The 13,728-nt window shown below is 32.1% G+C and overlaps 1 protein-coding gene across 1 annotated transcript in view; it reads right to left on the bottom strand.

Annotated features, from left to right (window-relative positions):
- LOC145245612 (uncharacterized) overlaps positions 1 to 12,385 on the bottom strand; it is a 185,071-nt gene extending 172,686 nt beyond the window's left edge. The window contains exons 1-3 of the mRNA XM_080107182.1: positions 12,316 to 12,385; positions 9,573 to 9,680; positions 7,329 to 7,436 (exon numbers count right to left, since the gene is read on the bottom strand). Of these exons, the coding sequence (XP_079963308.1) occupies positions 7,329 to 7,436; positions 9,573 to 9,680; positions 12,316 to 12,385 (286 nt within the window). The remainder of the gene's footprint in view (positions 1 to 7,328; positions 7,437 to 9,572; positions 9,681 to 12,315) is intronic.
- Between the last annotated feature and the right edge of the window lie 1,343 nt (positions 12,386 to 13,728).

The following is a 13,728-nucleotide window of genomic DNA, read 5'->3' on the forward strand; positions in this document are numbered from 1 at the left end:
AAATGTCTATTCATTACTACTACTACACGACCATCTACGGCAACACATCAAAGGCTGTAAATGACAAAGTTCTCTCTGATTCTCTCTCCTCTAATCTCGAGCGCGTGGTTCAGTGGGGGAAGATGTGGCTGGTTACCTTTAATGCATCCAAAACCAAACTCCTATCCTTACATCATCAACCCTCTGATCCCCATCTGGCATCAATTGTGATGGATGGCTCTCGTCTGGGTTAGTCCCCGTGTTTTGACAAGCTTCTGGGTTTGACCTTTACTCCTGATCTGAAATGGAACACGTACATCAAGTCTGTTGCCAAGGTCGTTGGAAAGATGGTGGGATCCTTCTACCACTCCAGAAGATATCTCACTACTGATGCAATTCTCTATCTATATAAAAGCCAAGTACGTCCAAGGATGGAATACTGTTGCCATATCTGGGCAGGAGCTGCTAAAAACAGCCTATCCTGCCTCGACAGAGTACAAAATAGACTTCGTGGCTTAGTGGGGGATGTCCTTTTCTCTACCCTGCAACCTCTCTCCCACAGAAGAGACGTTGCGAGCCTATCCTTGTTTTATCGTTATTTCCATGGCAGGTGCTCGTCTGAACTCCAATCTCTGGTCCCCCCTCGCCAATCTTTCACGAAAAACACCCGTCTAGCTGAATCCACTGAAAAATTTCCCCCACTCTATATCTGTGCCTAAATCAAAACGCGGATTCCATGAACAAAGCTTCTTTCTTAGAAGTGCACGCCTGTGGAACTCTGTTCCGTCTGCCTGCTTCCCACCGGACTACAACTTGGATGTGTTCAAGTCCAATGTTAACAAATTCCTAATGAACCGCCCCCTTAAGTAAACACTTCATCAAATCTCCACACTAACGTAATGTACTTGCAATAACCCTTATCCCTGAGTGGCTTCCGGGCCTTGATAAGTGGTGACCACTGTGTAAAAAAAAACTACTTGAAATCATTGAAACAAAACTAACCATCAAGAACAAATGAGAGAAAACTAATCGACAGAAAACAAATAAGACAAAACTAATTGACGATAAAAAAGAAGACGCAACTAATCGATAAGAACAAAAGACAAAACTAATCGAGAAAACAAAGGCGACAAAACTAATCGACGTAAAAAAAGATAAAACTAATCGACAGAAAACAAAGAAGACTAGACTAATAGACGAAAATAAAGGAGACAAAAAAATTAATTAAAAAAAAATTAAATTAATTACAATAGAAAATTGAAAGCTTATCCTTCAATAAAATGTCAGTTATTTTTTTCTCTTTCCATCCATGGAAATGTATTACTTTTTCTTAAGAGAAACAAAATTCCTAAACAAGATAACATATTGCATTTTCGAAAATAAATTGTTTATAGTCAGTTAACTTAAAATGAATTCTGTAACCATTTTGAATCTAGATTTACACATTTTTTTCAAATGTTAAAAAGTGAATATAATATTAATTAACTAGCGAAACCAGTTGAAATTCCACAGGAGACTCATTCATATGTAATATATTGATGTTGGCATTCTGTAGATGTTCAGTGTAAATGGAGACGCTCTGATATTATTGTAGCTTTTTTGTTAAAACTGCAAAAGTATTTATCTAACCTAGCAGGGACGTCCGGCGTAGCTCGGTCGTAAAGTACGCCTAAATATGATATTTTAATTTTTGCCGATTTCTTATAAATTATTATAGAGTTAATATTCTATCGATTTTTATATGTTATTAAGTTGAGATTTTCTTGGGTGCATTAGCTTGAATTGAAACCGAAACCAGAACTTATGATATATATATATATATATATATATATATATATATATATATATAACTTAAGTTCCTTCAGCTGAAAACGAAGCCGGAATCGAAGCTTATGAAGAATTCTTGATAAAATTATACAAACAATAAATTACTGGAATGATATCAGCTATATTCGAAACCGAAACCAAAACTTATGAAGAATTCTTAGTAGAATTACTTATATAAAAAAATGACTTGAGTGCCATCAGATATAATCGAAACCGAAACCAAAACTTATAAAGAATTCTTGGAAAAATTAGTTATTACAAGAAATGTAAGGTCCATAACAATTAAACGACAGTCACTCGGGTGTAAACGTGACACGCTAAATAAATAACACACACGCGATCTTATTGATATATAGATTTGCTAAATAAAGTCCTGTCTCTTACCCCGAACATGCATAACTTTATCTAGAGATGATGTTCCGATGCTAACGAAGAAGGGTTTTATAACGTTTCTCAAACTCTCCTACGTCTACTATTTTTCTTTCTGCTTTTCTTTTATTAATTTCACTTGCTTATTTACCCCCCCCCCCACTTTTGCCTCATCAACTTTATAAAACGAACCAGCTTAGTTTCTCTTTATTTCTCACTCTCACATAACTTTAAGCTGATATGACGTTCCATTCCTCAAAGATTTGATGAAGGAAGGAAATAATTTTGTGCGTGTACTAAAAGCGAAAGAACTTATTTTTTTTCTTTTTTATCATAACCAGTTTACTACGATACTATCCCATTGATTACTGTACACGCAATGACCCTTATCTCCGAGTGGCTTCCAGGCCTTGAGAAGTGGTGACTTCCATGTAAAAAAAAAAAAAAGAAAAACGTTTTTATTAGGATGACGCCTCCATTTTGCTCATGAAAATTTTGCATATGCGTGTATTATTGCTTAACAGTGGGACGCGACGTTGCGCGGGATTGAATGAAAATCAACGAATGTTTCACACTCCCATATTTTTATTGGCATCGAAAGCGATGAAATCGCCCGTTTTTCAATTAAATCAATTGACTACCTGCTCTAGTTGAGGACCCATCGCATTGCATCGGAGGAAAGCTTCACTTGTCTCCAGGAAGTGAATTAGTCCACAGTACATTGTAATCTATATTGCACTGTAGAGAAACTACTGTTGATTTTACAAAATTATTTATATATATGTATAATGGATAGAAGTAAAGTTTATAAGTCAAGTATCATGGTTCAGTTGTGCTGTAAACAAAGACATTCATTTCGAACGCGTTCATGTCATATCAAAGAACCAACTGTTGATTAAACTTAAAACGATATGTTTTTAATTCATAATTAATGATAATAAAATATGCAATCGACGAAAATAAGTATCAGGATACTTTTCTTACAGCAAAACAGGTCATATGTGGTGTGTTATTTCTATTTAACCTGAAATTGGAGTTTATAAAATGTAAACGTATACATTGCATATGTATTTATGATGAAAATAATGGAAATAATATTCCGACAAAACAGAGAAATAAAAAGGAACAGACCGTGCTATGTGTTCATCAACGTTTCGTCTTTATTTCATCCAGAGGAAGTCTCGAAATAAAGACGAAACGTTGATAAACACATCACACGGTTTGCTCCTTTTTATTTCTCTATATGTATTTATACATATTTCGTTTCTTGGAAAACAAACATCAACATACGAATTATATACGCGTTTTTTTGAATATTATAAAATCTTAACATTTTTTTTTTTAGTTTGTTAATGATGACATATTGATTAACATTAACGTCTTTTTGTTTTGTTTTATTTAATACTGAAATGTAATATCCATTGGAAAGATTTCGTTATAAGTGATTAGTAGAACAAAAGAGTAATTTTGCACATAACTTAGAGAAACTTGTGTTTATACATTTGCAAACAATGTGCAAGCTATTTGATTTGATTGGTTAAAAATTATCTCAGTCATCGTAATGAAAACAATGATACATTCTGCAGCATTAGTAATACATACAGTATAATACAACAAGCCCAAAACTATATGATCCCCCAACTGATACCTTTATAATGTTTTTGCCACGTATATCTATATGGTCTTGCTTTTGGGTAATTTTCAGCAAAATCTAATGGTTGGAAAAGATTCTATGTCCCGAAAAGTGCTATTTTTGGTCATTTGATCCCGTTTGAACCCCTGGGGACGCAATCCGAATTTTATCAAAAAATCTGAGAATGTTACATTTCCTCCATTTAGGTAGTTATAACTTCATGCAAAATTTCAGAAAACGTAATGAGTAGTTATTAAGAATTTGGGGAACGAACGGGCGAACGGTAGACCAATTAATCTAAAACAGGTTTCAAATTTCTCTTATAAGTTACAGACACTTTGTACCCCAATCTTAGAGAAACATTAAAATCCCCACCTTAAAAATTTCAAAACATTTTTAATTGCGTTTAAGTTCCTAAAATATAAAATCTAACCGACGCGAGAACCCCGATGAACAAAAGCCTTTCGTGGACATACACAAACGCGCGCGTCCATTTTTCCTTTTATGTATTACATTAGTCTAAGTGCCCAGGTATTTGGAGGTGTGTGTTGAGCAAAAAAAAAAAATAATAAAAAAATAAATAAATAAAAAAATTAGAAAATTATAGTAAGTAGGTAGGCTCGAACCCGTGAATGTGGAGAGAGGTGTTAAAAAATGTTAGTAGCGTGGAGAGGGAATCAAAACAACAGTAGGCAGCAAGGGTGAAGAAGGGTGTTAAAAAAAAGTGGTAGTAGGCAGCCAGGCTCGAACCCGTGATGCGAAAGCGAAAAAGAAAGTGAAAGGAAATCTGACGTCTTAGCCGTCTTAGCTTGAAAATTAACAAAAGTAAAAAAATCATTAAAAAAATAATTAAAACAATCATTAAAAAATCATTTTTTTAATGATTTTTTAATGATTTTTTTAATGATTTTTTAATGATTTTTTTAAATTAAAATATTAAAAAAATCATTAAAAAAATCACGATGACTTGCTAAAATGTCGGTGAAAATAATCGATCCCTCTTTGTACAAAACAGCAAGTTAAGGAATTAATGTTTTTAGCCAATTTTTCGATCTTTGTCATCCGAGACTTCAAAATGTCAGGATATGTCGCTTCTGTCGAAAGTTTTTGCGATACATACATACATTTAAACAGACAGGTGGGAATTATATATTAGACAAAAGAGTACAAAATTATTAAAGCCCTTTCCTTATTATTGCTTCATTCTCGCATATTGAGCTTTCTTTAACTGCTTGGGATCGTCTTATAAATATTGATACTAACTTTTATTTGGACTTCAGATGTACAGTATTATACAATCTGTAATCCTACAGCATTTCAGTATTTCATTTAAATTATATATAATAATAAATAGATTTCAGCAGGCAAGAAAAATTAAAAATAAAAAAATTAAAAATGGTTCAGGACCATTTTAAATTTTAGAGGAGATAAACTTAGCCATGTTGAGATCAAATATGATTGAAACGGTCTGCACATCGTAGCAAGATATGAATGTATTTACATAAAGGATAATAAAAAATATAATTTGCTCTCTTTGATTGAGCACTATCAAAGACCTTTGTTGAAATTCAATTACTCTTTATTTTAGGATATCTCCCTACCTGGAATATATATATATATATATATATATATATATATATATATATATATATATATATATATTCCAGGTATATATATATATATATATATATATATATATATATATATAGGTGTGTGTGTGTGTGTTTATTTCAACATGAATTAAAAAGAAGAGGAGCTTGTTTGTTACAAGAGTAGAAGACATAATTTTCTTCGTTATTTATCCCCTTCTGTCTCTCTTTCTAACTCCGTCATATTTTCCCTTTTTATTTTACTTTTACGTTTTTATTTTATTCTATATATATTTAATATTATATGATATTATTTTTTCTTTTTTAACAAACAATTTCTTCTCTTCTTATCTTTTTAATTTCTTTCATTCTAATCTTATTTTTTTAATTTCAATTCTAATTTCTACCCCACCCTTCTCTTTTTTCGTTTCTATCAGTCCCCTCTCACATCCCTATCCAGCACTTCAATGCTTGTTTTTTTTGATACCCATACGTAATTTAAAATGAAACTTTTCCTTCTGATTTATTTTGGCTTAGATCGTCTGATGAGATCGGCAGGATAATTTTATTACCCTGTCTATTGAAACAACTTGTAATGATTTAAGTAAAAATCCCCGAGGTTTAAATAATAAAAATATATAAACATATTTAGCTCTACAAACGTATTGAGCAATTTTTTCCCTATTCTACCAAGTAAACCCCCATATATATATATATATATATATATATATATATATATATATATATATATATATATATATATCGTTTAAATATATATAAATGCGAAGCTCGCTGTTTGTTTGTTTACAAACAGGCGGTTTGAGCACTGTAAAAGTGGTGAACGGATGTTTGTTTAAATAGACATTCGGACAGGTTATTTGCGGGTATCGCTTCCGTGGTCGAGTGAAAGAACTGCCGACTGTCAACACGACGGTTCTAGGTTCAAACCTTAGCTTAGGAGAGGTGCTAATCTAGCGGCACTGATGAGTTGTGATACAACGAAACAGGACTGTATGTAGCTGACTACAAATATATATATATATATATATATATATATATATATATATATATACTCGGGTTTTTTTATATTCAAAAGTAATGGACTAATGAATTCAACGAGGTTGTTGGATAGTGCTCAATAAAAAGAGCTGATGATACTTGTTTATTGTTATATAAACATGCTCACATCCCGCTGCTACAAATAGCCATTTGTTTCAATCAAACAACAGATATCATCAGGCAGCGACTTGACTATTCAAAAGTTCAATGAATAACCTGATTATTCATTGAACTTTTGAATAGTCAAGTCGCTGCCTGATGATATCTGTTGTTTGATTGAAGCAAGTGGCTATTTGTAGCAGCGGGATGTGAGCATGTTTATATAACAATAAACAAGTATATATATATATACATATATATATACACACATATATATTTCGTTTCTGAAAGAACAATTAAACATTAAATAAATAATCATGCTTGCATGTTAAAAATGTTAATGCTTATTTAATTGATTAATGATTAGTTATTTATTAGTATTAAAGTTTTCTTTTATTTTGGTTTATTTAACACTGAGAGTCTAACACCTATTGTAAAGTGATCAATCGGACAAAACATTAGTGGAAGAAAACTGTGTGTGCATTCATTTGCAAACAACGCGTAAATTGACATAAAATGATACATAAATTGATTGGTTAAAAATGATCCCACATGCAGTAGAACTCCGGGATACGGTGGCCCCTCAGATACTTTTTTTTTTTTTTTTCAGATTATGATGTGGAATGCGATGTTTTTTCGCCACTGGTTACGGATTTGCCCAGCTTACGGTGTTATTTATTGTTATATGTGTATTATAAACTGTAATGTATTTTGTTACTAACTTTTAATGCCGTATCCCGAGGTTCTAAAACGTAAAGTAATCATGAATATACCTTTGTCACAAATCCTTCCAGTATAACCTGCTGTACAAACGCATTTAAACGTTTTCTTAAACCGAATGCATTGCCCTCCATTTTTGCATGGATTTTGTTTGCAATCACCTGAAAAATCAAACACAAGAAAATGATTAACATCGTTCGAAAGAAAAATTTAGAAAAACATCAAACAAATTTTTAATAATAATTAATCTCTCTTTCTTAAAAAGTGTTTTGAAACCTATTTATTCTAAACATAAGGACGCTATCACCTTTCACAGTTGAAAAACAGATAAAAATCCAATTTCCCTGAAGTACTGATTTTTCAATTTCAACCCTTTAGCAGATCTTTTTTTTCCGGATAAAAACCGATTAAAAAGTTGTCCTCGTGTCTGAATATCCTATATAGCAAATTTCCAAACTGTAAATCAAAAATTCGTTGAGTATATGGTTGAAAATGTCTTCACACACATTCTCACTTTATATATATATATATATATATATATATATATATATATATATATATATATATATAACATATAAAAATTTGATACTCAAAAAATACTCAAAAATTTGATACTCAAAAAAATACTTAAAAATTTTTGAGTATCAAAAATGTAATTGCCTAGTTTAGATGCTTGAAAATACCATAAGGTTGAAATAAATTATTGCATCGACAATTATGTAATTTCCGTGTTATATTTTTATGTTATTGCTCTGTTTACCACATTGAGCTCTCATACCCGGATTTCCTCCTGGAATTATTCCATTATAACACTATATATATATATATATATATATATATATATATATATATATATATATATATATATATATATAAATATATATATATATAAATATATATATATATATATATATATATATATATATATATATATATATATATACTATATTCCCTCTGCTTAACTTATTTTGTTTTCAAGTAAGATCTTTGACTTACTTGTTGTTTCATCAAATACTTCTGCATGCAAAATCCGATCCAGCATTTTGCTAATTCCTACCCTCTGATGAGAAGGAAAGTATTTATTCGAAACTCCGCGGATTAAGGACTATCCATTTATCTAGTGTTTCCTTTTCAGATTAAATATGTTTTTAACTCATTTCAAAGTGTTTTTTAACATATTTTATTAACTGTTTGCTCATATATATATATATATATATATATATATATATATATATACACACACACAAACACACACACACACACACATATATATATATATATATATATATATATAAAGTGAAGTTCTCTTTCTTTATATGTGTATGCAACGGTCTCTACAAATCTGTCAATTTTTGGTCTACAGACTTGAAACTTGATATACAGAGGATTCGGACCCGTGAGACAAATTAGTTTTGGGTTTGAGCTGATAAAAATTGCATCTAAGGATTCAAATTAAAAACTTGGCCTAAGTCGACTAGAAGTGTATTTTTTACGCATGCAAAAATATACATTTATACGTTTAACTAAGTTCATTTTTAAAGTTTTGATATGCACGTGGACAAAGCTCAGATTGTAACGAATAACGCTGTAGCGCTATATGTTTTAGCTTTGATTCTAGCTGATGGCATTTACGTCATATTTTTTTTAATTTTGGAAATCCTACAATATATTGGGTACAATATAATAATCAATAGAGAATTGGCTCTATAATAATAAAAACGAAATCTGCATAAATTAAAATATATTTAAGCGTATTTCACGACTGGAGCACGCTAGGCGGGCGGCCTGGTAGTCTATAAATAAAGAAAGTGATCTTGTCTGTGTGTGTGTGTGTGTGTTTGTGTGTGTGTGTGTGCATGCGCGCGGAACAGTCTCTATCAAACTATTTTATTTATTCTTGGTCTACAGACTTGAAATTAGATATATATGGTATTCGATCCTGTCGAATGAATTCGATTTCTTTTTCTTTTTTTTTTTTGCTCGTAAAGATGTTTATATATTGTTCGGACCTTTAAATGCTATCTGCTGGAATATTGACTTTTCCTAAGAGCGGTAAGAGCTGTTATTGGAAAAAGTTCGTGCGTGTATGGATATATTACTATACGCTGTACAATTAATACAAAAGCAGGTATTTTACGGACGTTTGCAGAAAATTGTGTGTTGATATATTTTCTCAACAGTATTAGTAATACTCGTGCTGTTCAAACTTGTTTTCGACATCGTCATTCATAGTTTACGGATGCGTCAGATCTCAATAAAACATTCAGTGTATGAGGTAAAAGTAACCATTAACATACCATCGTCACAAGTTTTCCCGGTATGACCTGGTGTACAAATACAACTGAATGTTTTCGGTAACTGAATGCAAGTTCCTCCATTATCGCAAGGGTTACGTTTGCAATCACCTGTAAAATCAAACAGAATTGATTAAAATTTGATAAAAATTAGTAAAACAAAAATTTGGACCAACAACAAACGGATTTTTAATCAGTAATTAACTTCATAAAAATTTAAAATCCTGGAAGTTACTAAAAATTTTCTATTATGATAAAATCTTATTCCTGTCTGTTTTTTTTTTGTTCACTATTTGGTTAATACTCTGTTCCGTCTGCCTGCTTCCCACCTGACTACAACTTGGATGTGTTCAAGTCCAACGTTAACAAATTCCTAATGAACCGACCCCTTAAGTAAACACTTCATCAAATCTCCACACTAACGTAATGTACTTGCAATAACCCTTATCCCTGAGTGGCTCCCGGGCCTTGATAAGTGGTGACCACTGTGTAAAAAAAAAAATACATACAGAAGATGCACTGTTTCATAAATAGATTTTAATACGGAAAACTTCTATGCCTGCAGGACTTCTATGTATAATAGTTATTAAAAAAGAATCAACATTGAAGAGCTTATCTCATTTGCATATTGTTATATAGGGGGGTTTAATTGAGAGAGAGTCTTATTAGTGTGTTTGTCTTGAGAGAGATATTTATTAAGAGGGATGTTGTAAGACTCAGAGAGAGAGAGAGAGAGAGAGAGAGAGAGAGAGAGAGAGAGAGAGAGAAATTGTATAAGTTGTTGTACGAGAGACTTTTATTAAGAGACTTAGAGAGATTATTCATGTTAGGAGAGATTCTTAAATGTTCATTCTTTTCTTGTGTAGAAGAAGAAGAAGGAGAAAGCTCTTGGAGTGAAGGGATAGTGTTCAGACAGTTCGGACATGATGATGTTGAGACGTGTATGTAAAGACATATAACACAAATATATAATACAATTGGACTTTACCTTTCTGTAAGAATCACAAGACAAGACGAGCTTTACAAAAAACACTTGATGGTTTATTCTTCACACGGCCGTGATTCCATCATCAAGAATTCAAAGTTTCACATTTTTTCTTGAAGTGACGTCTCGCTCCTAAACGTCTGACTCCCTCCGAGTTTCTTCACTGACTGTCTAACTCTCAAGCTTTTTCTCTATTCCTAGAACTTTCTATTTTCCGTGACGTCATACACATGTTAAAACATGTGCATTCTTTCACGTGTCCTGGACATACGTGTCCAAAACTTTTCCTATTTCTCAGTAACCTATTTTTCCAATATGTTAAAAACATTATCTTATAAGCTGCATTCTTTCAATTTAAAATTTCATAACAAACTTGATAGTTAACATTCTTTCCTTGAAATATTTATCTATATTCTAAACAAATGTTTGTTTTACATTTTTAAATTCTCACACGTAATCTATTTCTAAACTAGATTACGAGGTTCGAATTTCGCCTATGCTCTTTCATTTTCTTTTTAAACTAAATTCTCCATTTTTATACTTACATGAAAAGGGGACAGCCCTTATCATGTAACAATATTACACCAAAGAAAATCTGTTTTAATAATTAGTTCTAGATTTTTAAATAGAAATTAGTAATAAGATTGTATTAAATATTCTATTTAGAAATATTATATAAAGTTTATATATTTAATTTATTTCTAATTTAATTTATATTTTATTTATTTTTAAGTATTAGTATAACCGACATTAGCTGCGTTTAAAAACGGAAGTTTTCATTTAAGCTATGAGTTATTTCCCTTTAAGCAATGACATTTTATTTCCCTGTTTGAATTTCATAGATGAAGACAACTATGTTTTATACTTCCAAAAATCAAAAACATGGTCAACTTTCAGGAAAATCGTAACAACTTCGTGCGTTTGTTGTATCTTAAATAATATGTAACTAAACCCTCTACCAGGCAATATGTTTTTTAACGTGGAAACACTAGGTATACAGCTAGTTGTTTTTTTTGTTTACGAACAGGCGATTTGAGCACTATAAAAGTGATGGCGGGTGTCTATTTAAATAGACATCCTGACGAGTTATTTACGGGCGTCGATTCCATGGTGGAGTGAGAGAATTGCCGACTGTCAACACGACGGTTCTAGGTTCAATCCTTGGCTTGGAAGAGATGCTAGTCTAGCGGCACTGATGAGTTTTGATACAACGAAACAGGACTGTATGTCGATGACTACAAATATATATATATATATATATATATATATATATATATATATATATATATATATATATATATCTCAGAGGAAACATAATTTAATTTAAATACCAAAAAACAAAAAAAAAAAAACGGGCAGGTGGAATTATTAAAATTTCCTTAAGGCCTTATCGTCTGACCCTCTAAGAGGAAACGTCAGAATGATAAATTAAAAACTAAGAAACGAATGAGGAAAAAGGGAATTTGGTTTCAGTCGGAAGACCAGTGAGAAAAAAAATCTCACTGTTCAGGTGGTTTTAAATCAATAAATATCTCCAACTGATGTTTCAAAATCTTTTGTCTACACAGGCTAGGTCGAGAGTTATTAATGACTAACGCCTCAATGATATTGAGATGATAGTTCAACCTCGCACTGTATAAAACAGAAAACCAGTGCGAGGTCGAACTATCATCTCAATATCAATAACGCTGTTATGATGTGTGACCTTCTTTTCTTTTACGCAACAAAAACGACTCGTTTCTTGACCGGGTTGTGACTTACGATGGAAAGTGGGTCCTTTACGACAACCGGCGACACTCACGAAGCCAGAGTTGCACATAAAGAAAGTCATGTTTGGTGGTCTGCGACCGGTCTCATCCAATACATTTATTTTTTTGAATGCAGGCGAAACCATTACGGTGGAGAAGTACTTTCAACAAATCGATGAAATGCATCAGAGACTTCGACAACATCCAGCCGTAGACAACAGAAAAAGACCCGTTCTTGTCCACGACAATGTCCGACCGTGCGTTGCTAAACCGACCCTGCAGTTGTATGAATTGTGCTACGAACCCTGACTCATCCGCCATACTTCCTAGACCTTTCGCCTACCGATTACTACTTTTTTCAAGCATCTCGACAACTTTCTGCGTGAGAAATGCTTAAAAAACTTAAGCGATATCAAAAACGCCTTCAGCGACTTAATCGTCATCAGAATGTTAGATTGTTTTTAAATTACAGGCATAAATACACTTGATTCGCGTTGACAAAATTGTATTGGAGTCTGGTAGTGCTTATTTCGATTAATACAATTTTGTTTAGGCCGTGATACATTCATCTGAATTTAAATATTAAAAAACCGCAAGAACTTTTTTGTCAACTTGATAGACGGAGAAAATCTCTATTTATACGTACATTTAAAAAATAAAAAAAATTTTTTCTTTATTTTATTGTCGTTAAATATGTTCTTTTTTGGCCAACAAATGTGTCAGATCATTTTTAGACACTCCGTATAAGATGAGTAATCATTTGCTAATAATTAAATATGGAATAATCTTAACATGAGTATTTTTAAAGCATTCGTTAGCGTATTATTGTATTAAAGTATTCGTTAGCGTATTATTGTATTAAAGCATTCGTTTGCGTATTATTGTATTAAAGTATTCGTTAGCGTATTATTGTATTAAAGCATTCGTTAGCGTATTATTGTATTAAAGTATTCGTTAGCGTATTATTGTATTAAAGCATTCGTTTGCGTATTATTGTATTAAAGTATTCGTTAGCGTAACATTGAAAAAAGGCTAATTATTATTTCTTTGATTATTTATTAGTTAATTCATTCTTTTTGCGGACTATTGTTATTTCACTACATTTCGACCAACTCATCCTCTAGTCTGCCCGTGGATAGTTGAATCGCTACGGTTCCAGTTGAGTATTGTCTGAAGATAGCGGTTTCAATCCTACCCAAACATGCCAGAGAGTTAGTTGGCCAAGACGTGGTGAGACGACAAAAACTATGGATGGCAGTAATTACTGAGGAGATAGATAAGAGACTCAGCATTCTTATCCCGTCGCGATTAATCACCTGAAGAAAGCCAGAGGATGAGTTGGCCAAAACATTGTAATGTGGCAGTGACATTGAATGTAATGATGATGATGATGATAGTGACGGCGGTGATGATGTTGTTGATGGTG

Source organism: Euprymna scolopes, chromosome 23 (assembly GCF_053919585.1).
Source record: "Euprymna scolopes isolate OS-2025 chromosome 23, ASM5391958v1, whole genome shotgun sequence".
NCBI lineage: Eukaryota > Metazoa > Mollusca > Cephalopoda > Sepiida > Sepiolidae > Euprymna > Euprymna scolopes.